Below are 27,668 nucleotides of genomic sequence, written 5' to 3'. Positions count from 1 at the left end.
GCACTAAGCAACTCAATGAGACCCTGTCTCTAAATAAAATACAAAATAGGGCTGGGGATGTGGCTCAGTGGTCGAGTGCCCCTGAGTTCAATCCCTGGTACCAAAAGAAAAAACAAAAAAACCCACACTCGCATAAAGTCAATTTAGGAATCATCACTTCATTTAAATGAAATGAATATGTTAAATGAAAAAAAAGTAATTTAATTGTAAAGAACACTGTGTGGGTGCTTAAAGTTTCTTCTGCCACATTATTCTAAATGATAGCATCTTCTCTCTGCCCAGCATACTTTCAAATAATCATGACAATTTTCTATTAGACTCAAGCCTAAGGGCAAAAAGCTTTCGGATTTTTGTTTTGGTTACTTGGATTTTGTTTGTTTGGGGATCTGTTTCTTTATAACATAAGTGGTGTGTTATTACTCTTTGTTAAGGGAAAGAACTCTAATAAAAATAATATGAAAGAAAAGCATCTTTATAAATATCATTACCAAGGAACATTGTTGTTTTTTATTCACTAAATTTATTTCGAAAAAAAAAAAAAAAGAAAGAAAACAAACTAGGTATGGAAAAGAGGGGAAGGCATATTTAGGAAAATATGCTAGTTGTAATTAAACATAGATAAGGCCTGAATGAAGTCATTTCTGTAAGATACATTTCAAAATGTATATTACTTGTTAAATAACTTCTTACCTTTTGACAGCTTCGATCAATAGGATCCACTGGAGTAGATCTGGGATGTGTTACCCTAACATCATCTCTTCCACATTCCAGATTGGACCATAATTCAGTTATAAGTGCACTAATAAACCCTAGGAAAAAATTATTATTTTATGTCATATTTATAGTATAATATTTCTTTAGATTATGGGAAAAAAATGATCATCTCTGTGAAAGACTGGTCTAGTCTCACTGAAGAGAAATACTTGCTTATTCTATAAGAAATAATGTCCAATCTTGATAGAAATGATATCTGCTATTGTCAGTATATTTTTATGACACCTCGACACCATAAAAATCTTCTATGAATAAATTCTGAGAAACTGTTTCTCTGAAGGACTGCTGAATTCTGAGTTAAAGCTTTCATTCTTGGCCAATAACTACACTATTTTTCTTTTTAAAAATGATAATATTTACACTTTGCTCTGCAAATGAGGCAACAGCATAAGGCAGCCTGAAAGGCTGTGTGCTTTGGTATGAGGAAAAGAGAAAAGAAGGTATAAGGAAACAAAGTAGGGATCCAAAGAACAGAAGTATATTTCTTTGGAATTCCAATTCCATGCTTTGAAAAATTTCACATTTCATATAACTTTTGCTTCAATACAGACATGGTATGAGGTAGGAGAGAGAGAGAAAGAGAGGGAGAGACATCTCTTCATCATGACAAAATATAAACTCCAAAGCACTCCCCCTATGACCTACCTGCTACAGTCCACCCCACCTGCTTTCAGCTACGGAAGAGGAACTGATAACTGAAAGCAGGTGGGGTGCAGCTGGAGTAGGTAGATCATTGGGGTGTGCCTTTGGGGTTTGTATTTTGTCTCTCTCTCTCTCCCTGCTTCCTGGTGCCATGTTCTCAGTTGTTTCCTCTGCCAAACATTCCACCATGATGTCCTGCCTCACTGTGGGCCTTGAGGAATAGAGTTGGCCATATACGAACTGAGACCATCTGAAACCGTAAGTCCCAAAGTAAACATTTCTTCCTCTCATTGTTCTTGTTGGGTCTTTTGGTCACAGCAGCAAAAGAGTTGACTAAAAAACAGTCTTTAAAATACTTCTCATGTCTCATATTTACTTTGAAAAACCAAATCATACAGAAAATATAAAAACATAACATCTAATAATACTCTCCAAAGCTCATAAGATCTGAATAGCAAGGGTCCTCTCCTATAACAGAAAAAATACAAGCTCTAAAAACAAAAATATCAGAGTTAAAATTTTAAATCTGCCTGGTTTATTAGATGCACATTTTTGTAAAGATTCCTTGGCTTCTTGGGAGCCCAGTTCCCCCATTTGAAAACTGAAATAATTACAGTAAGTTTCAGGGTTACCACGAAGTATAAGTGGGATGATAAATGCAAAGTTCTGAGTATTGTAACCCAAAACATCATAGGAGCTCAGGCAGCAGAAATCATTCTCCTTTTGTTCTGAAAAAAACTACACTTAACCCTCTCATGAAGAGCTTGATAATTTGATGATATGAGGCTCAGAAGCTTAATGACCAAGAGTAAGATCAGAAATTGAATGTAGTCTTCGAGTGCTTCAATTAATTTGCTTTTATATATTATATACCACATGGCTTTTATTTTAAGAAGAAGAAAAAGTAAGCAGTTCAGTTTAGGATACATATTGCTAAAAAAACATGTTTCATTATACAAGTAGCACAAATTAGTTCAGTCAAAAAAAATTAAATTTAAAATGTACTGTAAGAAAATATTTTCGTTTAAGGAGAGATTCAGTACTGATCATCGATATCATGATTCATCAACTCTAAACTTTGAAAATACAATCAGTATCTCTATTAGGAATTATATCTTGTTCAGTGCTCAGTAAACCTTAACACATGACACATTAAATGCCCAGTATTTTAACTTCTTACAAATCCAACTGATATTGAATAATACTGATTATAAACTCCAAAGATAGTGTGTAGGCAAAGTGATGAGAAACACTTTCAAAGAAGGAAAGAGGAAGAAAAAGTATAAGGAAATGGATAAAAGAACTTAAGAATAAATATCCCAATACTTGCTCATACCAGTTAAATCTTCCGTGGGCTTGCTCATTCTAAATAACTATACTTTTAATTAACATAAAACACTTACCCGAATTTTGTAGTGCGACTGCCCCTGCTGCTGTTGATGCCACTTGTGTCACCAAAACTCCATAGCCAAACTTTTTCTGCCTGCTGATCTAACAAGATAAATAAGAGCAAAAATAAGCAAAAAAAAAAAAAACATTGTGCTAATGTTTTCACATTATACGTAGTTACTGCTTTTATTAAGATTATAATATTAGACATTCCTTCAAGAGGATAACAGCAGAAAAAAAATAAATCAAAACGTTATACATAATGAGTCTGTACTATTTTGACAATCTTATTCAGATCTGCATTCTGCTCCTAACTCTATAACATTCAATAAGTTACTCACCTTTCTTGACTAAGTCTCCCCCAAACACAAATAAGAAACAGACCAGATGAAGAGTGAGAGAGTGTCCAACTCTAAATTTTATTACCCCTATTACTTTTTTAGGTTGGTTCCTCAATAAATGTCCTCATTAACAAACCTCTACTGACTGCCAGTTTTACTGAGCTTTCAAGCAGTCTAACAACTTTTGTTTTCTTCTTAAATGACAATTATTTTAGAGGCACTATTCTGAAAGAAGGGAATAAACACAGAGAATCATAGTTATTAATATACCAGTTTCTAAGCAAGCATTGTAAAAATTCTCAAATAACTTGTTTTACAAATATTATATGTATTCAGGATACAGTACAGAAGTGCATATATCTGTTAGCATCAATCAGAATGAAAAATAAAGAGATATATTACAATATGCACCTCTGACTCTAGTCACGTTGACTTATAAAATGTCTGCCTTCTAAACAGCTACCTACCATTCAGAGTTTATATATTCTAAACATTTTGTTAAACGTACCTGTTTTTGTCTCAGACTTTTAAAATATAAACTGTACTCTCAGTTTTAAGGGCAAAAAAGTAAGTAACAAGGAACTAAAAAAAAAACAAATGGGAAAGTAAGGTTTATTTCTCCAATTTTCTGTTGCCTGTGTCTTTATAAGTTTGTCTTCCTCTTCTATCTTTATTAGTCATATTTCCCATTTTCCTTAACTCATAATCCAATGTTCAATAAAAGAGGAATAATGCATTGGATGAAGACAACATGCCATACACTGAGGCACAGATATAACTATATTCTCTATACTAGAGGTTTGCTTCAATAAAACAAAATAAAAACATGTATCTGTACATACAAACCTAATATCATGAGACTATGAACCAATAAAGATATATTTTATTCACCAAATGTAGTCAAGGCAAGTCATTCAGAAACTACTTGTTTTTCACAGGTACAGACAACAAAAGATTGAATTATTTATTTTCTTATAGATTTAAACAAAAGCAGAAAATTATAATTAAAGACAGTAAGAAGGGAAAAAACAGGCATCAAGCAACCTAATAATGTCAAACACCACATCTGCCATGAGACAGGAAAAGAAAAATACTTTTAAACTGCTAAGAAAACAAAGTACACTTGATCTTAGTCAGAGGCTGAGAAGCAACAGAGAAAAAACACTTAAAATCTATAAAGCACCAATTTTAAAAAGCAACAAATAAGTAGAAGGAAGACCAGTAGAGCAGAGGAAGGAGAAGTAGGGGAGGAAATGAGGAAGTACAGGGCACTGAAACAAGGCAAAATATAGTCCATGTATGTATAATTATGTCAAAGTGAATTCCACTATTACATAAAATATAATACACTGATAAAAAACATTTTTTTGAAAAAGCATAACTTAGATCCTAAATAGACCAGAAGTCTAGGAATATATACTCACAAGAAGCTGAATACAACTCAATGACCTCTGACTATCTGATTAAAGATTAACTTATATTGTAAATTTTATTTAAACAGTAGAATATAATCCCTCTATAAATAATTTTGTATCTTTTAAACACTGAAGCATAAACATTTAACACATACATTTAGACTCAAGATCTTTTCCTCCAGAAGTTACACCCAGTTTCAGTATATCCAGATGTTTGATATCATATTTATAAAACAGCTGGATGATTAACTGAATTTTTAAATTCCATCTGGCTGTTTGCAATTCTGTAAACACAGTCACAGACACCAATATCAACTCTAATGCTCTCCTAAAAAAAAAATCAAGTATTACGATGCTATATGGCTTTTTAATTGAGGCTTAATAACCTCTCCATGCACAGAAAACGGAATGATGCTCTTAATGGCTTTTATAACAACAAAAATTCCTTTTTCCTGTGACAGATGGTAATTCATACCTGTAATTTTTTTGCATATCGGTTGAACATAAATGTCACACACTCATTGATGGCAACCTGTTTCTTTGAAGAAGTAGCAATCCTTTGGGAGTGGCAAGCAAAATTTAATAAATCATCTAACAAATTCTCTTCCCAAGCCATACTGAAACAGGTAAAAGAAAGGTAGAGCTTTCTTTAGTACACTCAACTGAAAAGAAAGATGATATTTCAGCTTGATGCCACCAGTAATTAAATTTGAGTACACAATGATGGCTAATTACTCAATAGATATTTTTAAATATAATTAAAAGAATGGTTTCTTTGATGTGATTTCTTTATTCTTATATCTTCTATACGAATAATTTCCTTCACTGAATTAAATATTAACTTCACGTATGGGCATTTCCATACCACCATGTCTCTCATGCATGCCTTAAGCTTATTCTACTCTCCCATTATAATTCTGCTGTTCCTGGAATCTCCAAGCCTTGACCCTCCACTATTTCTATACTTTCTATTCATTATAAAATATCTATTTTCTGACTTTCTAAAGCATATTTTACATATTATCATTTTTATTTTCATAGATTTTTATTGTATTTGGAGGAAAGATCATTATTTTTGTTTGGTACCGACCTATAAGGAAGGCCAACTATTTTCTCCAGAGAAAAAAAATTAAAAGAATCCCTAAAAGAAAGGAAAGAAAATTGGAAAAGCACTGTACTACACACACATAAATAATTATTTGTCAAATAAAAATTTTTAAGATAGTGTTTAGAATTTTCTAGAATTGATAAAATACTCAAAGGACCAAGCATGATATAGAGATATAGCAAACATCAAAACAACAATTTTAAAAAGGTCATTAGAGAAATGATTAACCTACATTATCTAAAAACAAGGGGTTATACTACAGGTTTATCAGTGACCATCAATTCCAGAAGACAATGAAGTAATAATAGCTCCTAATACTAATGAGAAATAATTCTATACCTTAACACTTATTCCCACATAAACTACCACTTAAACATGAGAAATATACGTGTAGGTGGCAGGAGATAGTGTCTGAGTGGGTTGGAAGAAAAAGAGACATTTTCAGATATAAAAGATAAGGAGTTTACCACTCTCAAATATATATATTAAAGAATAATTAAGGGTAACTATGTTTGGAAATTAAGACTATTAAAACATCACAAATTTTAAAATTAAAATTAAAACTACTAAACATATTCTACAAATTTAATTAGTATTTGACAGTGCAAAGAAATAAATTACAAAATTCAAGATAAATAAAATTGCATTTCAAGACATGATAATATATCTTATCACTTTACACTTTCATTTAAAAAAAGTATAGTTAAGCAGAGCATGATGGCACATGCCCGTAATCCCAGTGGCTTGGGAGCCTGAGGCAGGAGGATCATAAGTTCAAAGTCAGCCTCAGCAAAAGCAAGAAGCTAAACAACTCAGACCCCATTTCTAAATAAAATACAAAATAGGGCTGGGGATGTGGCTCAGTGGCCAACTGCCCCTGAGTTCAATCCCCAGTACCTACCTCACCCACCACAAAAAAAAAGACATAGTTAAATATATACACAGGCAGCCTAGAGATCTGACTTTAAAAAAAAAGATTTATAAGTTATAAATTCAAAACCATCAGAGAGGAAGACAATAGGAGTAAAGAACATTTTACCAATCTAAAATAAGGCAGTAAAAGAGGAAAAAAGCAAAAAAAAAAAAAAAAAAACAAAATAATAAACCCCACAAAATAGTATCACAAAAATGTAAAATGTAAAAACTCTAAACTCACCTTAAAAAAAATTTAAATATTAGATCAAAACACAAGTACATCATGTCTGAATATTCTTGAAAATTCTTGTTATAGGCAGAAAATAAAGTCTTACTGAGTTATCTGCAATAGCTTTAACTAATACAGAATGCAAATATAAATTAGAGCATAATAGACTTAGCAACATTAATATCATGAAATTTAAAACAAAGTTGGAAGAATGAGACATTATACAATTACTTACACACACACACACACACACACACACACACACACACAAAATAACCACCTTCCAGTGAAGAACATTCTTTTCAAGCAAACAGATTTCTTTTTCAACTGACCCTTTAACAGGTCACAAAGTAATTCAACCAATGTTAAAAAAAAAAAAAAAAAAAAACACACAACATGCAATCCATGGTCTCTGAAAAGAATATAAATCAAGAATAAAATAAAGTAGTAACAACTATTAAAAATAGAAAATACATTCCAAATATTTCACATATTAGAGAGTAAAATAAAATAAAAATTTCAAAAAAGTATCTAGAACATCTTAATGATGAAAGTGTTATACATCAAAATGCATTAGTGTGGAGGCTGGGGAGATAGCTCAGTCGGTAGAGTGCTTGCCTTATAAGCATAAGGTCCTGGGCTCCATCCCCAGCACCCAAAAAAAAAAAAAAAAAAAAACAAATGCGTTAGTGTGGCTGATGTAAATTTATTCTCTCAATCTCCCTTCTCAATCCATTTTTCACTTTCCTCTACTACAGAAGTGAGAGAGGTTGAGAAGGAGGGAGAAAGAGAGAACATTATTAAAATCAAAATTCAATCTTAAAAACAAATGTAATGAATTGATCAAAAATGCTAACAATAAAAAAGGAGATAATGACAACTAGATCACATTTTAAATTATACACAACTACTCCAATGAATTTATGAAAATAATATGTAAATGGAGATAAAACACTAATTTTTTAAGAAAACATAAACAAAAGTCAGAAGAAATGCAAATCTGAAACATTAGCCGTTAAAGAAAAAAAGTGGGGGAAACACATGAACTTGAAAGCCATTATCACTAGATGACATGAAGGAATACATATAATTCTGGGGAATAAAGTGTACACATATTTTAGTAGATCTTTTCTAATATTGTTGTAAATTTCCTTCAAATTTTAGTAAAAATATTCAAATTTTCAAGACAGAAGATCAGACCACGGAATTTTATTGTCCTATCTTTTGGGGAAGGGGCAGTGGCAAAGACTGCTTTGTTAGCTTCAAGAACTACATTCTTCAAATGGCTAAGTATGGAGGGTTAGATGCACTCATGGATATTTAGTTCTGGTGTTTGATTTTGAGGAGATCACAGGTTGAATTGAACTCACAGTTCAAAGAGTCCCTCCAATTTTATCAAGGGCACCTTGAAGATTGGTTGGGGCAGTTTGGGCATCTTGTTTTACTCTGTGATTACATTTTTCTCTATGGTGATCCTAACGGTAGTCTCACATAACTTGCAGTCACTGATACAAGCCAAATCAGACTTATAGAAATTATGTTTAAAGTTTGAGTCAGTCTCTATATTGAAAGGACATCAATACCCAACATTATTATGCATCAGCTTCTACCTTCCATATAGTAAGCAACCATAAATGGGAGCATAAATATAAGATCAAAATGCTTAAAACACAAAATATTACTTTCTTTCTTTTTAAAATTATTTTTTTTATTTTTTACAGACTGCATTTTGATTCATTGTACACAATTGGGGTACATCATTTCATTTCTATGGTTGTACATGATGTAGATTCATACCATTCATACATAGGGTAATGTACATAGGGTAATGATGTCTGTCTCATTCCACAATTTTTCATACCCCCCACTCCCTCTCTTTTCCTTCTACATAATCTAACGTTCCTCCATTCTTCTCTCCACTTCCCCCCCCCCCCTCATTATATATCAGCATCCACTTCTCAGAGAAAACATTCGGCCTTTGGTTTTTTGGGATTGGCTTATTTCACTTAGCATGATATTCTCCAATTCCATCCATTTATTTGCAAATGCCATAATATTATTCTTTTTTGTGGCTGAATAATATTCCATTGTGTATATATATCACAGTTTCTTTATCCATTCATCTGTTGAAGGGCATCTAGGTTGGTTCCATAATTGATTATTCTTTCTTAATTTTATCTTTATCAGTATTAACCTTACTGTCACTGTCATTTAGAAATTCAGATCGTGGGTTAGGGAAAATTTTATTCATTAATTCTTTCAATGATTCCCTCAAGAAATACTTATCAGGTGCCTGCTATTGCAGGTATAAGCCTAGTAAACCATTCCAGATGGTTGTTCATTCAGGTTTTACCACAGAATCGAGGAACAAATAATGCCTATATTTCACATCAGCTATTTCATTTTAAAAAAAGATCAAAGAAAACTCTATTAGGTAAAGTGAATTCTGATGAAAAAAATGAAATCAACAGTTCTGACTGTATTTTATCAACAACTTTATTATATCTTTTATTTCTCTAAGACATTGTGATGGATAATTTAGATATCAACTTAAGTAAGGAATACCTAGAGAACTGATAAAGAATTATTTTGGGGTGAATCTATGAGGATGTTTCCAGAAGAGATTAATAACGTAAGAATCTCAGGGGGATAAGTGAGGAAGATCTACCCTCCATGCAGAAAGGCACCATCAGTTAACTGGAAGCTGAGACAGAACAAAAAACAGAGAAGGGGGAATTGGCCTGTCTCTCACCTAGAACTGGGATATACTCTTCTTCTCGCCTTTGAAATTGGAACTCCAGGTTATTTGCCCTTTGGGCTCCAAGACGTATAGTAGAAGACCCTCGAGTCCTCAAACCTTCAGACTTTGAGCAACAGTATCAGCAATCTCAGTGTCTCCAACTTATGACAGAGTCTATGGTGGGAGTTAGTTTCTATAATCACATGAGTCAATTCCCCTAAATATATGGGGATTTATATATACGTATGGTTATATAAATAGATCCTACTGGTTTCGTCTCTATGAAGAGCGCTAATGCAGACAATGATATCAGGTGTTGGAGGACCTCCTTTTTCCCTGGCATCAAGTTTCTGTGTAGAAACTACAGTGAAAACTACAGAACATTAAGAAAAGAAAATGAAGACCTCAGAAAATGGAAAGGTGCTCCATGTTCTTGAATAGGCAGAATATTGTCCAAATGGCCATAATACCAAAAGCGCTATACAGATTTAATGCAATTCCTATTAAAATACCAATGACACTCTTCATAGAAATAGAAAAAGCAGTCATGAAATTCACTTGCAAAAATAAGAGGCCCAGAAGACCCAAAGCAATCATCTTTAGCATGAAAAGTGAAGGAGGAGGCATCACAATACCAGAACTTAAATTATAGTACAGAGCTACAGTAACAAAAACAACATAGAACTGGTACCAAAACAGATATGAAGACCAATGATACAGAATAGAAGAGAGAGAGAAATGCACATAAATACAGTTATCTCATACTAGACAAAGGCGCCATAAACATACATTGGAAGATAGTCTCTTCAACAAATGATGCTGGGAAAACTAAAAATCCATATGTAGCAGAATGAAATTGAACCCCTGTATCTTACCCTGCAAGAGGAAAAATCAAGAACAACAAATGGGATGGTATAAGACTAAAAAGCTTCTTCACAGCAAAGGAAACAATCAAGAATGTAAAGAGAAAGCCTATAGAATGGGAGAAAATTTTTGCCACTTTCACTTCACATTAGAGCATTAATCTCCACGATATATAAAGAATTTGAAAAACAGGGAAAAAAAGTAAAAAGAAAAAAACAATCAATAAATGGGCAAAGTAACTGAACAGAAGAAGAAATACAAATGGTCAACAAATATATGAAAAAATGTTGAATTTGTCTAGTAATTAGAGAAATGCAAATTAAAACCACATTGAGATTCCATCTCACTCCAGTCAGAATGGCAATTATCAAGCATACTAGTAGCCATAAATATTAGCAAGAATGTAGGGAGAAAGGTACAAATGTATCCAAGTCCCATACATTGCTGGTAGAACTACAAATTGTTGCAACTACTCTGTTGCAACTACTCTGGAAAGCAGTATGGAGATTCCTCAGAAAATTTGGAATGGAACCACCATTTGACCCAGTTATCCCACTCCTTATTATATACCCAAAGGACTTAAAATCAGTATACTACAGTGATAACAGCTACATCAATGTTTACAGCAGATCACTATAGCTAAGCATGGGACCAACCTAGGTACCCTTCAACAGATGAATGAATAAAGAAAATAAGGTATAAACACACAATGGAATATTACTCAACCATAAAGAAAAATTACTTTTACTGGTAAATGGATGGATCTAAAGACTATCATGCTAAGTGAAATAAGCCAATCCCAAAACCCAAAGGTCACACATTCTTTCTGATATGCAGACACTAATACCAAATCAGACATAACTTTTCTATGTTCACATATGAATACACCACCGGTGAAACTCCACCTCATTTGCAACCTCAAGAATGGGATCCTAGAGTAAGTTATACTCCATGTATGTATATGTCAAAATATACTCTACTGCCATGTACATCTAAAATGAACAAGTTAAAAAACTGGAAAAAATACAGTTACTGTGTGGAGCACATCCCTCTCTGCACCTACTCCCAATCACCTACTCCTCCTTCTACATGGGAGAAGGAGAAACTTGGGAAATCTGAAGAATGATTTAAGCATGACTGGCTAAGTAAGGCCTCTCCTCCAACTCACTTCCTTTTGGGAGACCATCAGCCTGTAGGAAGCACACATTCTGCCCTACTCTCCTATGCAGCTATCTGATGGCATCAAGTTCCATCTTTAAGCCTATAGCTGTCCACTGCCAACTGCAACTGAACTAAACTTGTCCCATTCCTGAGATCAATATTAGGAAATCCATATTAATCAGTGTTGGTATGCCTGGCTTCTCTATTAATTGGTTCAGATTTCACAAGTGAATCAGTGGGGTATAATTTATTAGCTCCTTCACCCTCTAACATCAGAATCTAAAAATATTACTGACATAAAAGGTTAAATACATTAATCATGTGCCCTATCACTTCTAGCCTATTGACCACACTATTTCTTCCATTTGAAATAATATCCTCATTTTTTTACCTCAGTTAATATTCATGTATTCTTTGTAACTCAGTTGAACAATTATTCCTTCTGAGAAGATTTTCCCCGCATGTTGGCATCCAAGAGACTCTCTGTAGTCCATATCATAAAGCTAGCAGAAACTACCACCATGCTGCCTTTATTTGTTTGTACTCTACATTACATAATATGCTCCCTCAGGTCTGTATGCATCCTCAGAATTTAGCAGAGTACTGAGTCTAATAATTGGATGAATGAGTGGAAAATTGATGCATGAATAAAAATGAAGAATTGATAAACCAACCATACTAAAGGATGTCCAACAAAAGATAACAATTCTAATAATTAAATTACAGTCATGTTTCTTCTCATTGTCTCAAGGCAAAGAAAACAAAAGCAGTTAATATAAGTGTTTGCTGCGTTAGAAAAAATATTTAATGATTACCTAGAGAATTAACTGTTTATTGAACCATTATACTCTTAAGAACCATTATACTCTTAAGAAAATGAAAAACATTTTTATTTACTGATTAACTATACCTGCCTAAAAAGAAATTCAAACTCACCTTCAACATTTTTATTAAAAAAAAAATCCCTCAAAGTTTTCCCTGATTATTATCTTTTCGGATTAAGACAATACTCAATTATAAAATTATAAGCAAATTCAGGAATATATGTCACCAGACCTTACTTTTTAAAAAAAATGTCCCCCCATTAACCTGACTCCATATTAATATTTGTGAAGAGAGACATCTAAATTAAAATTTGTGATAAATTCTGATTTAAATAATTTTCAAATGCCAAAACCTAACTAAAAAGCACTCCCACTCTCATTTACGTATAAATGGGCCTCGCTGGCATTTGAAAATGTTTTACTTATTTTGACCACTCCAGTTAAAATTTTAATTTTAGTATCTTGTAATTCTCCAAAATTTTCTGAAAGAAATTCAGTAAATCAAGTTTCCTAAACCCAAAATTAAGTATAGGATGAAGCAAGTATAATAAATATTGCTAAAATGTTTTAAAAGCTACAAGTATCACAAAATCCTCTGAAATATAATCTACCCTGAACCTGTAAGCACACAGCCTTCTTGTAAAATGTTTTTTCCAAAGTACTCTATTTAAATAATTTAATATTAATTTTATTTATAACAATTAATTTATAATTATTTATTATTGTTTAATAATTTGAATAAATTATTTTAATATCAATTAGCAAATTAAAGAACAGATGACTACCAATTTTACTTACGTGCTTTGGGATTCCTGGCTTACTGAAGAAACAGAATCAGAACCCTCTACTGGAGTAGGAACTCTTTCTGATAGCAAACTTGTCTAAAAATTAACAGATTGATTTAAATTATTCTTTTTTCTTACTGACAGTATAGGTCACAAGATCCCTTGTGCAACATCTTTATTTGTACTTAATGTACTTAAGTTATCCTGAAAACTTATTTTGTTGTTAAGCATCAGATAAAGTATTTCATAAATGAGTCATATAAAGAGGGGTTAAGGCTTAGTAATTCACTTAACATATATATATATCCTGTACAGTTATTGTTATATTATATTCTCCACTATCCATAACAAAACCCAGTTTTCCTCCAAAAATTTCTCAGAAATTCCAAAGAAGAATGTTATTCTATGCAAAGAGAATTTATCTAAAATCACTCCTATCAGAGGAAAAACACTTTGTAGTATCCAGTTAAGGCTCAGAAACTTGTTCTCCTGAAAGATGAAGTAATGAAGTCTTAAGAAGTTTTGTGTCCCCTGAATACTCTGATGCTAAATAAGTCAAATGTGATGCCCCAAATATTTTCTCCACAATGTGATACTTCAATGACGCCTAATCTGAAATAAAGATTTGCAGGTAGGAAAAAGGAGGCTTAAAAATACTTACCCTCTTCCATGCTTTCGCTATAGATTCATGCAAACTATAAGGCAGTAACACCTGTAAGCCTTCGCATGTACCATATATTTGACGACATACAGAAATAAAAGCTCCTTTAACCACAGGCAACATTTCAGATCCAGAAAAAATAGAAATATCTTCATCAAGAAGTTTCTTCGAAAACTGGGCAATTATATGAGCACCTGTAGGACTAAAGGGTAACACCTACAAGTGAGTCCAAGGTCATATAATTTTGATTTCATAAAACACTAACAAAAAGTCTAGCCTTGTCACAAAAACTCATTTGCTTAGTTTCTTTTAGTCACCCTCCAGCTTTTCTCCTACATGTCAAATGCACCTGTTCTCTCCCATGTGCAAATGTCTACAATGAGAACAGCTTCAATGGAATGAAGGAAAGACTACCCAGATAGGAAAAAAGAAACAAAATTATAACACATTTAAAAGGTTGTACATGTCACATGGGCTGGCCATATATCAAGGCATTTTTGACTTTACAGAGAAAACATAATACCAAATTCTTTATTCTTAGCACTATTGACACATATCCCATTCCATTACCGGGACTTAGTTCCCCATCCTAAGAGCTGAGTTATTTTTACTAGGAATAATAGATGCATAACAATAATAGATAAAAATGCTTATAATGTGCCAGGCATTGTTCTATTTTAAATGTATTTATTTCTTACTACAATCCTTAAGAAGCACGTATATTATTCAACTTTTACAGATAAAGGCAAGTAAAGCTTATGGAATTAAGTAACATGCACATGATCACACAGCTGACACAAGGTGGAATCAGGGTAGCATATACTCTCTAGCTCTAGAGCAACAGACTTTTTTTTTTCCTCCTAGCTTTTCTTTTTAAACCGATTAAAAAAAAAAAAAAAAAAAAAAAAAAAAAAAAAAAAAAAAAACCCACTGGGCAGTAGATTGAGTAGGGAACTGAATGTCCATGTACTCTTCTACCTTCAACAGCTCTGAACATTTTGGCTGTCTTGATTATGCCCTGACCTCCTTCCCTGCCACCAACCCTTTACAAGATAAATGCCAGACACCATCTTGTTACGCAGTGTCAGTTAATTTGTTTTAAATGCCAATATCCTCACCTAAAAAAAAAATAATTACAATTTTTACAAACAAATTTTATTTGTTCCTTTTAGTTATATGTAACAATAGAATGTATTTTGACATATTATACATACATGGTCTATAACTTCCCACTCTGTGGTTGTAATTACAAATTTTAACATCCTGTTAAGCCAAAATTCTTCTGATGTCTTAAAGCTCTCTTTTTACAATGTTTGTTCAAATTAGAATTCAACCAGTTCTTTAGAGAGCATCAGGTTGTTGTTATTTAGGCCCCCTTTTTCTTTTTTGCCCATGTCAATGACTTGCTTAGAGAATTTTTATTTTGGTAATTGTTTCACCACAGTGTCACTTTGCTTCTTCTTCTATTTCTCCATATTTCCTATAAGGTGATATAGATCTAAAGACTCAATTAGATTCAAGTTCATTTTTTTACTTTTTTTCTCTTAGGCAAAACAGTTTCACAGGTGCTGTGTGCCTCCTATCTCACAAAGCACAGATCTGGTCGTCCCAATTTTTGTGATGCTAAAGATCAGCAGGTCAGATGGCATCAGCCCTCCAGCCAGGGGCCTCACCATCAACTTTTCATCCAATGAGTTTAGCAGCTATTGATGGTCCTTTTCTGGACCCACCAGTTCATCATGGATTATCAGGTATTTTTTAATAATAAGATTATTTCCTTTACATTTACTAATAAGAACACTTCTATGAAGAAATTTTCCTAACTTGTTACACTAAAATACAATTTGTACAGGAAAGGCTGGAAAAATACTTAAATCTTTTTTATCAATTTGCAAAGTAATGAGTTGGTGCCATAGCAGCCTTACAGATAACTGACAAAGTCCATTTTCTGCCTGATTTTATTTAATTTAGTGTATTTTTAAATCCATGCGATTTTTATGTACTTGATATATTTTGATCACTTTTTGACCCTCAAATTGTTCATCTTTGAAGACAATAAAAGGCCCCTTCTGATTAGTTCTGAGGTATTTCTGACACTACCCAATTGGTCTCAGACAGTTTCCTTACTTTCTAGAATGGAAAGATATCCCAGGATCATCTTGCATATTTTCTGGCCCAGACCAAGAACCAGCTATTTTTTCAAGGATTTCTGTCTCTTCTTATATATATAGATATATAGATAAACCACAATAGTTTCTACCTTTTCAGTGGCAATGCTATGAAAATGTAAACTTTAAAGAGGAAAGAAAACAAGTTCATAATTATTTCAATAAAGAATTCAATATTCAGGATTTTTATTAAGTTTCTTCAATTTTCTGTTTTTACTCTTATGTCAAAAATCTTAGTTCCTTATAATGTTATTTTCTTCTAAAATTATGCATAATTTCAATATATCAATATTACTTCTAAGCATATACTGAATGTAGTTACAATTACTTAGAAGAATTTTTTATCTTAGACTATATCCTACTAGAAATGTTCAATAAAAATTAAGTAACTTGAATTTCTCTCTGCATGAGTATATCACTTATTGTTTAGTAAGTTAACTTATCTATTTATTTTGTAGTTTTTTAAAATAGTAACTTCTTTTTAATTTTGTTAGACATTTACTACCTATAACAAAGAAATTATGCCAGGGAAATGTAAATACAATCAATATATACTCCCATATACTTTCTCTCCATTCATACTTCTCCCCTTTCTTCTCTCCTTTCTCCTAAAACTATTTTCATTAGTTTTTAGTTTATTCATTCACAATTCCCTTTTGAAAAACATAAAAATGATTTATATTCATATTCTCTTCTATTATACAAAAGGCAGCATTAAGTCTTCTTTTTTTCACTTAACAATATATCCTTCAAGTAACAACATAGAACTTCACAACAATATTGCTAACTCCTTTTTTTGCTAGCTGTTCAGTGCTCCATTGTGTAAGCCTAATTGAATAAGTAGCCTTTTGTTACTGGACATTTGAGATGATTCTAGTGTTTTGCTAATTATCAGAACATATTCTATTAAGTGTACAATGAAGATACAGAAGCAATTCTTTGTGGTATCTTATGACTTACTGGTTTAACTTAAATGTGAGGGAGACATTCTTTAAAAAAGAATTTACATATGAAAAAGAGTGGGAAAAATTGATGACATGAATATTAATGTTTATATAGAAACAAAAAACTTCGCTGCATTAAATAAGAGAAAACAAAAACATCTTAAAATTCATGACAAAGCAAGGTTGGTTTCCTAATTTTTTTTTTTAAGTTATATTTCACTAACAGGAAACATACACACTCTCTTCACCAATACAAAATTTAAAAATTGAGGATTTTTCAGAAGACATAAGAACCTGGAAAGTAGAAAAACAATGAGTAACTAAGAACCCATAAAATCTCAACTTACCTCATAATGAAAGATAGAATCAAGCCAACTTATTTCATAAAATAAAACCTCTCAAAAAAATCAGAAATTGGTGGTACTAAATATCACTGGATTGGAAAAAGTGGAATCGAAATAGTGCAACTGCCTCAAAATAAGTTTAAAGAAGAGTCTGACTTCCACAATCTCTTTCATACTTCATGCCGTTAGCCAATATGGTTCCTGGGAGTTGGGCAGAGATGAAGAAACCCAAGAGACTAGAAAAGCTCTACATAATTAATCAAAATTTGTATGCTAAAGCTTGAAATCCACCCCCCTTCCACATAGCCTCCTTCTGAAAGGCTTGTGCTCTTCAGGCAGCTAACTATAAGAGTTTTCTCTATAGAATTCTACAAAACACTAGTAAAACTAAAGATTCTAAAGTTAGGTTTTCCCCAACATAATGCCACAGCAAGGTTCCCCTATAGTAAAGACCACAAATGACAATTTCCACTTTCTTATACACTTTTCAAACAGTTTTCTACTTTCTTTTAAATAGCCAAAGAAAACTCTAAAAGACAGAGATTAAGACAATGAATGCTAAAGGCAATTTGGAAGAAAAAATATGAGCAATAAAAACTTCATTACCTTAGAGGTAAAAGAAGACTGTATTAATATACCAAGAATAAGATAAAATTATAAGAATTACTCTTTAAAACAATATAAGTTAAATGAAAATCTCAGTTTTAATGGAAGGGCTGGAAAGCAAAGTGAAGGTATTTCCAAGAGGGTTAAAAAAAGAAAACTCAAAAGGGATAGAAAAACTAGAGAATATGATGCTAACTGAAATAAGCCAATCCCATAAAACCAAAGGCTGAATGTTTTCTCTGAAAAACAGATGCTGATCCATAGTTTGGGGAGCGGGGGTGGGTAGAGAAGAACGAAGGAACTTGGGATTACGCAGAGGGGAGTGAGGGGAGGGGCAGGGCATTGGGCCTAGGAAGGGCAGTAGAATGAAAGAGACATTATTACCCTATATACATGTATGATTACACTACTGCTGTGACTCAGCACCATGTACAGCCAGAAGAATGAGAAGCTATATCCATTTGTATACAACATGTGAAAATGCATTCTACAGTCATGTATAACCAATTAGAACAAATTAAAAAAATTTTTAAAGGGAATAGACAATAGTACAGATAAACTCAAATCCCAATAAAATAAGTTTTAGAGAAAGGAGGGGACACAAAATCCAATTTTTCCTAAGTTAAAAGACATGAACTTCAGATTAAAAATATCCATCAAGTAAATAAAAGTAAAATATCATGAAACATCATAAAATTCCAAAACAGTAATAGCCAAGAGAGGACCAAAGCTTCCACAAAGGGGAAAAAAAGGAGTTATCCCATACAGATGATAAATGGTGCCTGAAGAAACTAGTCAGAAGTCTCAAAAATTGATGTCTTTAATTAAATTGACATAATTTTTTTTTTTTTTGTATTTAAGCATACTCAGAGAAGATTTAAACAAATAAGGAAGACCATGTGAATGATTCAGCATTGCAGGGAAAGCTAAGTACATTAAAACCTGGGTCAAGAAACAAAAAAGAAAAAATTAACTCCAAGAGAGAGAGTTAGTTGTGAAAGCAGGCCAAGTAATAACCATATACTACATGGCTCAGCTGTGAAAAGTGTTCACGACAATAGGAATATAGGACAACTGTACCCAGTGATACTGTACCACAGCATTGCTCTGAGTGGGTGACCATGTGTGTGTGTGTGCGTGATGAGAGGCCACAGAAACATAGATAAATTGAAATAAATGAATGGTTAATGTTTAAACATTTAAAAATATCAACTAATAATAAGCACATTATTTAATAAAGAGATAAAAACTAAATGCATTCCTAAAACAGCTGAAAATAGTTGCCTCTGGAGAACAAGAAAGCCACTCTGCTTCTTAGACCTTGCACATTTACTGTTTGCACATGCAACTCAGAGTTACTGAGAAATCAATTTAAAATGGTCAAACGATATGAAAAGAAAACTTACTAACAAGGACATAAAAATGGATAACAACCATTTCTCCACAGGATTAATACAATGCCCAACTCAGAGAGTCAGGTAAATATGGAACAAAAGAAGATCTTTCACTCATCAGGTTGCTAAAACATTCATAAATTGGTTATGCAGTCCTGGCAAAAATGTAAGAAGGGCACGCCTCATGCTTCTCAGAGATTGCTGGCAAGAAAATAAAACTATATTTTGAAAAGTAATATGTCACGAACTGTAAGACTTTTCCACTTTTAGGGATGATCCTACTGAAAATCAAAAGATCAGCACATAAAGCATAGATAAAAGCACATAAAACCTTTTATTTTTCTTATTAATTGACACAACAAATGCTTTTGCTCAAAATAATCTTTGCAAAAAAGAAACTGGTGATGATAACATATGTAAAAAATGAATAATGGCAATGTTTTAACAGTAAGAAATTAGAAACACTCTTATGAGGTCCTCATACTACTGTATTACAAATCCTTTGATTAGTGTTATTTGAAAGAGGACTTAACAAAACTAAAAAATGTAATTATTAATTACAACTAATTCTGTTGTAAATGTATATTACAAACTTAAGGGCAACCACTAATAGAATGGCAAAAAGAATAACTGACATACAAAGAGAGGAGAAAAATGGAATTAGAAATGTTGAATCAAATGTACATAAGGCAGAAAAAATAGAACACGTAAAAAGAAACGAACAAGGGCAACAAAAAGAGAACAGTAACAAATCTGATAGACATAAAATTCAATTAAATCAATAATTAACTATCAATGTCCTAATTACAGCAATGTTAAGAAAAAGACATCACAGTGGATTACAAAAACAAGACCCAATTGAGTATTGCCTATAAGATTCCTACTTTAAATAAAGATACAAATATATTAAAATAATGGAGAAAATATGTACCATGGTACAACAATCAAAACAAAGCTGAAATAGCTATGTGGATCTCAAACAAACTGACTTCAGAGCAAAGAAAATTTTCATAAGACAGGGGAGTCAGATTTATAACAACCCTTAATGTGCATGCACCTAACAATAAAGCATCAAATATATAAAAACAAAAACTAATACAACTTCAGGGAGAATTAGATAAATTTAATAATATATCTGGAGATTCCAACACTCCTCTATCAATAACTGACAAATGCAGTAGGAAGTAAATAGGGACAGAGTTGAACTGAACATCAGCAACTAGGTCTTCATGACATCTACAGACTATTCAACAATAGCAGAACATACGTTTTATAAGCTCACACAGAACGTATCACAATTGTAGGCCACAAAACATATCTTAAAAAACAAAAATTATTAAAAAAACACTCTCAGAGCTCTAAAAAACCAAATGGGTCAATGAAATCTTATGAGAAATATTAAAGTATTTTATTTTTTTCCCTTCCCCCCAACACCTCTGGCCCCTCTTTTCCCTCTATACAGTCCTTCCTTCCTCCATTCTTACCACCCTCCTTATCCCTAACCCTAAACCTAACCCTAACCCTAACCCCTCCCACCCCCATTATATATCCTCATCCTCTTATCAGTGAGATCATTAGTCCTTTAGTTTTTTGAGACTGCCTTATCTCGCTTAGCATGATATTCTCCAATTTCAACCATTGGGATTGAGGAAGGCTTAGAGAAACAAACCAAAGGAATGAACAATCTATTCAATGAAATACTATCAGAAAATTTCCCAAATCTGAAGAATGAAATGGAAAACCAAGTACAAGAGGCTTATAGGACTCCAAATATACAAAATTACAACAGGCACACACCAAGGCACATTATTATGAAAATACCTAACATACAAAATAAAGACAGAATTTTAAAGGCCACGAGAGAAAAGAATCAAACTACATTCAGGGGGAAACCATTAAGAATATCAGTAGATTTTTTCAATCCAGACCCTAAACGCTAGAAGGGCATGGAACAACATTGACCAAGCCCTGAAGGAAAACGGATGTCAACCAAGAATCTTATACCCAGCAAAACTTACTTTCAAATTTGACAATGAAATAAGATCCTTCCATGATAAACAAAAGCTAAAGGAATTTACAAAAAGAAAGCCGGCATTACAGAATATTCTCAGCAAAATATTCCATGAGGAAGAGATGAAAAACAACGATGCAAATCAGCAACAGGAGGAACTAGCCTAAAGGAATAGCCAAATAAAAGAGAAACCAAATCATGTCAAAAAACAAAAATGAGTCAAATGACTGGGAATACAAATCATATCACAATAATAACCCTGAATGTTAATGGCCTGAACTCATCAATCAAAAGACATAGACTGGCAGAATGGATTAAAAAGAAAAATCCAACAATATGCTGCCTGCAAGAGACCCATCTCATAGAAAGAGATACCCATAGACTAAAGGTGAAAGGATGGGAAAAAACATACCATGAACACAGACACAGCAAAAAAGCTGGAATATCCATCCTCATTTCAGATAATGTGGACTTCAAGCCAAAACTAGTCAGAAGGGATAAAGAAGGACATTTCATACTGCTTAAGGGAAGCATAAATCAGCAAGACATAACAATCATAAATATCTATGCCCCGAACATTGGCTCATCCTTCTCAATTCCAGAAATCAAGTACACCACAACACAATAATACTAGGCAATATTAACACACCTCTCTCACCACTGGATAGATCTTCCAAACAAAAATTGAATGAAGAAACCATAGACCTCAATAACACAATAAACAATTTAGACTTAACCGACATATATAGAATATACCATCCAACAAAGTATGAATACACTTTCTTCTCAGCAGCACATGGATCCTTCTCTAAAATAGACCACATTTTATGCCACAAAGCTACTGTTAGCAAATACAAGAAGATAGATACTACCTTGTACTCTATCAGATCATAATGGATTGAAATTAGAAATAAATGACAGAATAAAAACCAGAAACTTCTCCAATATCTGGAGATTAAATAATACACTATTATATGATGAATGGATAACAGAAGACATCAGGAGGGAAATTTAAAAATTCTTAGATGTAAACAAGAACAAAGACACATCATATCAAAATCTCTGGGATGCTATGAAAGCAGTACTTAGAGGAAGATTTATTTCATGGGGCACATTCCACAAAAGAAGTAGAAACCAACAAATAAACGACTTAATACTATGGCTCAAAGCCCTAGAAAAAGAAGAGTAGACCAACACCAAAACTAGTAGAAGGCAGAAAATAGTTAAAATCAGAGCCAAAATCAACGAAATTGAAACAAAAGTAACAATCGGAAAAATTAACAAAAGAAATAGTTGGTTCCTTGAAAAAATAAACAAAATTGATAAACCCTTAGCCACTCTAACAAAGAGAAAGAGGGAGAAAACTCAAATTACTAAAATTCGGAATGAACAAGGAAATATCACAGCAGACAGGAGTGGAATACAAAACATATGTAGAAGCTATTTTGTAAACCTATACTCCAACAAAACAGAAAACCTCGAAGACATCAACAAGTTTCTAGAGACATATGAATTACCTAAACTGAACGAGGAGGACATACACAACTTAAATAGACCAATTTCTAGTAATGAAATAGAAGAGGTCATCAAAAGCCTACCAACAAAGAAAAGTCCGGGACCAGATGGGTTCTCAGCCGAGTTCTACAAAACCTTTAAAGAAGAGCTCATTCCAATACTCCTCAAAGTATTCCATGAAATAGAAGAGGAGGGAACCCTCCCAAACTCATTCTATGAAGCCAATATCACCCTGATACCTAAACCAGATAGAGACACATTGAGGAAAAAAAATTTCAGACCAATATCCTTAATGAACATCGACGCAAAAATTCTCAACAAAATTTTAGCAAATCGCATACAAAAATATATTAAAAAGATAGTGCACCACGATCAAGTGGGTTTTATCCCAGGGATGCAAGGTTGGTTCAACATCCAGAAATCAATAAATGTCATTCACCATATCAACAGACTAAAAGTTAAGAATCACATGATGATTTCGATAGATGCAGAAAAAGCATTCGATAAAATACAGCATCCCTTCATGCTCAAAACACTAGAGAAAATTGGGGTAGTGGGAACATTCCTTAACATTGTAAAGGCCATCTACGCTAAGCCCATGGCCAATATCATTCTAAATGGTGAAAAACTGAAAGCATTCCCCCTAAAAACTGGAACAAGGCAGGGATGCCCTCTTTCACCACTTCTATTCAACATTGTCCTTGAGACTCTAGCCAGAGCAATTAGACAAACCAAAGAAATTAAAGGGATAGGAATTGGAAAAGAAGAACTCAAACTATCCCTGTTCGCTGATGACATGATTATATATTTAGAGGAACCTGGAAATTCCACCAGAAAACTCTTAGAACTCATAAGTGAATTCAGTAAAGTAGCAGGTTACAAGATCAATGCTCATAAATCCAATGCATTTTTATACATAAGTGATGAATCTTCAGAAAGAGAAATTAGGAAAACTACCCCATTCACAATAGTATCAAAAAAAATAAAATACTTGGGAATCAATCTCACAAAAGAGGTGGAAGACCTCTACAATGAGAACTACAGAACACTAAAGAAAGAAATTAAAGAAAACCTTAGAAGATGGAAAGATCTCCCATGTTCTTGGATAGGCAGAATTAATATTGTCAAAATGGCCATACCACCAAAAGTGCTATACAGATTCAATGCAATTCCAATTAAAATCCCAATGACATACCTTACAGAAATAGAGCAAGCAATTATGAAATTCATCTGGAAGAATAAGAAACCCAGAATAGCTAAAGCAATCCTCAGTAGAAAGAGCGAAGCAGGGGGTATCACAATACCAGATCTTCAACTCTATTACAAAGCAATAGTAACAAAAATGGCATGGTATTGGTACCAAAAGAGACAGGTAGATCAATGGTACAGAATAGAGGACATGGACACAAACCCAAATAAATACAATTTTCTCATACTAGACAAAGGGGCCAAAAATATGCAATGGAGATAAGATAGCCTCTTCAACAAATGGTGCTGGGAAAACTGGAAAACCATATGCAACAGAATGAAATTAAACCCCTATCTCTCATCCTGCACAAAACTCAACTCAAAATGGATCAAGGACCTCGGAAGCAGACCAGAGACCCTGCATCTTGTAGAAGAAAAAGTAGGTCTAAACCTTCAACTTGTTGGCGTAGGATCAGACTTCCTTAACAGGACTCCCATAAAAGAAATAAAAGCAAGAATCAACAACTGGGATAGATTCAAACTAAAAAGCTTTCTCTCAGCAAAGGAAACTATCAGTAATGTGAAGAGAGAGCCTACAGAGTGGGAGAAAATCTTTGCCACTCATACTTCAGATAGAGCACTAATTTCCAGAATATATAAAGAACTCAAAAAACTCTACACCAAGAATACAAATAATCCAATCAACAAATGGGCTAAGGAAATGAACAGACACTTCACAGAAGAAGATGTACAAGCAATCAACAGATATATGAAAAAATGTTCAACATCTCTAGTAATAAGACAAATGCAAATCAAAACTACCCTAAGATTTCATCTCACCCCAATTAGAATGGCGATTATCAAGAACACAAGCAACAATAGGTGTTAGCGAGGATGTGGGGAAAAAGGTACACTCATACATTGCTGGTTGGGTTGCAAATTAGTGCAGCCACTCTGGAAAGCAGTACTTAGATTCCTCAGAAAGCTTGGAATGGAACCACCATTTGAGCTAACTATCCCACTCCTTGGCCTATACCCAAAGAACTTAAAATGAGCATACTACAGAGATACAGCCACATCAATGTTCATAGCTGCTCAATTCAGTATAGCCAGACTGTGGAACCAACCCAGATGCCCTTCAGTTGATGAATGGATAAAGAAACTGAGGCATGTATATACAATGGAATATTACTCCGCCATGAAGAATGATAAAATTATGGCATTTGCAGGCAAATGTATGAAATTGGAGAATATCATGCTAACTGAGATAAGCCAATCTCAAAAAACTAAAGGACGAATGATCTCGCTGATAAGTGGATGAGGACATATAATGGGGGGTAGGAGGGGTTAGCGTTAGGGTTAGGGTTAGGTTTAGGGTTAGGGATAAGGAGAGTGGTAAGAATGGAGGAAGGAAGGACTGTATAGAGAGAAAAGAGGGGTGGGAGGGGTGGGGTGGATGGGAAAAAAATAACAGAATGAATCAAGCATCATTGCCCTATGTAAATTTATGATTTTTAATAAAAAAGAAAAAAAAGAACAAGTTTTCTAAAAAGAGAGTAAAATTGATAAGCTTCTAATAAGGTTACTTAAGTAAAGAAGACAAAAGACATGAATTTCTAATATCAGAAATGAAATAGGGCCACCACTACTGATCCCATAGGTGTTGAAAAGATAGTAAGGGAATATTATAAACTATGCCATACATTCACTAAAATTAATAAGTAGCCAATTCCTTGAATGCCACAATCTACCAAAACACACAAGAGGAAATAAACAATATAATCTGAATCACTAATAGAAACAGAAAACTCCAGTCTCTAATTGGCTAACTAACAAATTCTATCAAATATTTAAGGAAGAAATTATACTATTTCTCTATCACACCTTCCAGAAGATAAAATAGAAGAACTAATACCTAATTTGCAAAACCAGTATTCCATTAATACTAACCCTGACAAAGACATTACAAAGAACAGAGCCTAATATCTTTCATTAACATGGCCAAAGTCCTCAATAATTACTGCAACTAATGGCAAACCAAAACCAACCATTATTCACCAAAACCAAGTGGGACTTTTTCTAGGTAGATAAGGCTATTTGACATCCTGAAATCAATTAATGTAATCACTATGTATACAAGGTAAAGAAGAAAAAAACATTTACTATAGTATTATTTATGTAGGCAAACTCTCCTAGACACAACCTTATGTCAGTTAACAGGGGAAACATTTGAATAAATTACAATAAAATTTTAAAAATGTATAATGCAGCTATTACACATGTTTCATTCTGCACTCAGGAAAATGCTCATGATTACATATAAAATATCATATTGCAGTGTAATGTATATAATACATTTTGTAAAGAGGAGAAAAAAGTACACATTTGTATGTATGTGTGTCTGATTCATCATATCATCATATGTACAAAGTCCAGAAGCCTAAACACCAAAAGGTGACCACTGGTTAACTAAAAAGCTAGAGCTAGGTGACTGTAGAGAAGGAAGAGAAAAAATAGTTTCTCCTTTGTGCACCTTTGATTTGACTTAAACCAATCATGAATGGCTCTGTATGTATGTAACAGGAAGTCCCAGGGAGTACATGAGAAGGGGAGGAAGATTCCATCTGCAGTAAAGATTCCTATTCTCAGGTGGGAAAAAAGATCGTATTAAAGATCAGCACATTATTAGTGGCTGATTATGAAACCTAACCATGCCTGCAACAATCATACAGATTTAAAATGTAGGTACATACCTTTCTTCCTCGGAAGAATTCACATTTTCACCATAAAGAAGTAAAATGAGTCCTTCTTCTACAGAAGCGATTCTTGCCAAGATATCAGCTATATGAATTAAAGCTGTTTCAGAGCAATTTGGAGCTGTCTATATATTAAAAAGATAACAAGACAAATAGTATAATTTTATGACATACTGAAGACGGTATGTAGTCTAGTAAAGCTATATTACCACAACAATAAAAAAAATTAATGATTTGTTTGTGAAAATAATATGACTGAATTAAATGTATCATTAGATTACATTCTTTTACCAGTGTAGCTGATGAGGCAAATAAATTCAGGTTTTTCACCCAAACCAGTTATTGAAAATAGATACTCCTGTTATGTTTTGTAAGTAATTCTGGTTAACAAACATGTTAGTTTTCTCTATTTCCACTATGCCCTATAATTCTCACCCACTGGGTTCCTGAATATCCAATATAATTATATTACATACAAATCTAAGAAAATGTCACCCTATCTAAAAAATATCATCCCTTTATACACTTATTGAGTCAGAAATGTACATGTGAGTAGAGACAGCCAATTCTTGGGTCAGCCAATTGCCAGGAACATCACCTGGGCAGAAAACAAACTAGAACCATGTTCACTCCATTTCCTTTAAATGTTAACAGTAAAATGCCTTTGCCAAAGCAGCAAAATAGCACAAAACAAATAACGAAATCTGGATAACTATATTAATGCTTTAGAGTCCATCCACAATAATTTCTGTTCTTTGCAAGTTCTGCTTATAATTTCCTTGTACTTTCATGGATGTCAATGTCATTCTCTACAATAAATTTTAAAATATGTATGTCACAACTAATAAATTTGGTAGGTTTGCTTATCAAATGATGAGTTTGGTATATTCCCTA

General features: G+C 33.2%; 1 protein-coding gene across 1 annotated transcript in view; it reads right to left on the bottom strand.

Annotated features, from left to right (window-relative positions):
* The window catches only part of TBC1D32 (TBC1 domain family member 32), a 217,983-nt gene that overhangs the window by 130,717 nt on the left and 59,598 nt on the right, over nucleotides 1–27,668 (bottom strand). Inside the window, 8 exon segments of the mRNA XM_079146273.1 lie at nucleotides 691–809; nucleotides 2,820–2,907; nucleotides 5,037–5,090; nucleotides 5,093–5,131; nucleotides 5,133–5,178; nucleotides 13,201–13,283; nucleotides 13,849–14,050; nucleotides 26,772–26,899. Coding sequence (XP_079002399.1) covers nucleotides 691–809; nucleotides 2,820–2,907; nucleotides 5,037–5,090; nucleotides 5,093–5,131; nucleotides 5,133–5,178; nucleotides 13,201–13,283; nucleotides 13,849–14,050; nucleotides 26,772–26,899 — 759 coding nt within the window.

The sequence above is a fragment of the Sciurus vulgaris genome, assembly GCF_902686455.1.
Source record: "Sciurus vulgaris genome assembly, chromosome: 7".
NCBI lineage: Eukaryota > Metazoa > Chordata > Mammalia > Rodentia > Sciuridae > Sciurus > Sciurus vulgaris.
This window is presented reverse-complemented; position numbering and strand designations above follow the sequence as displayed.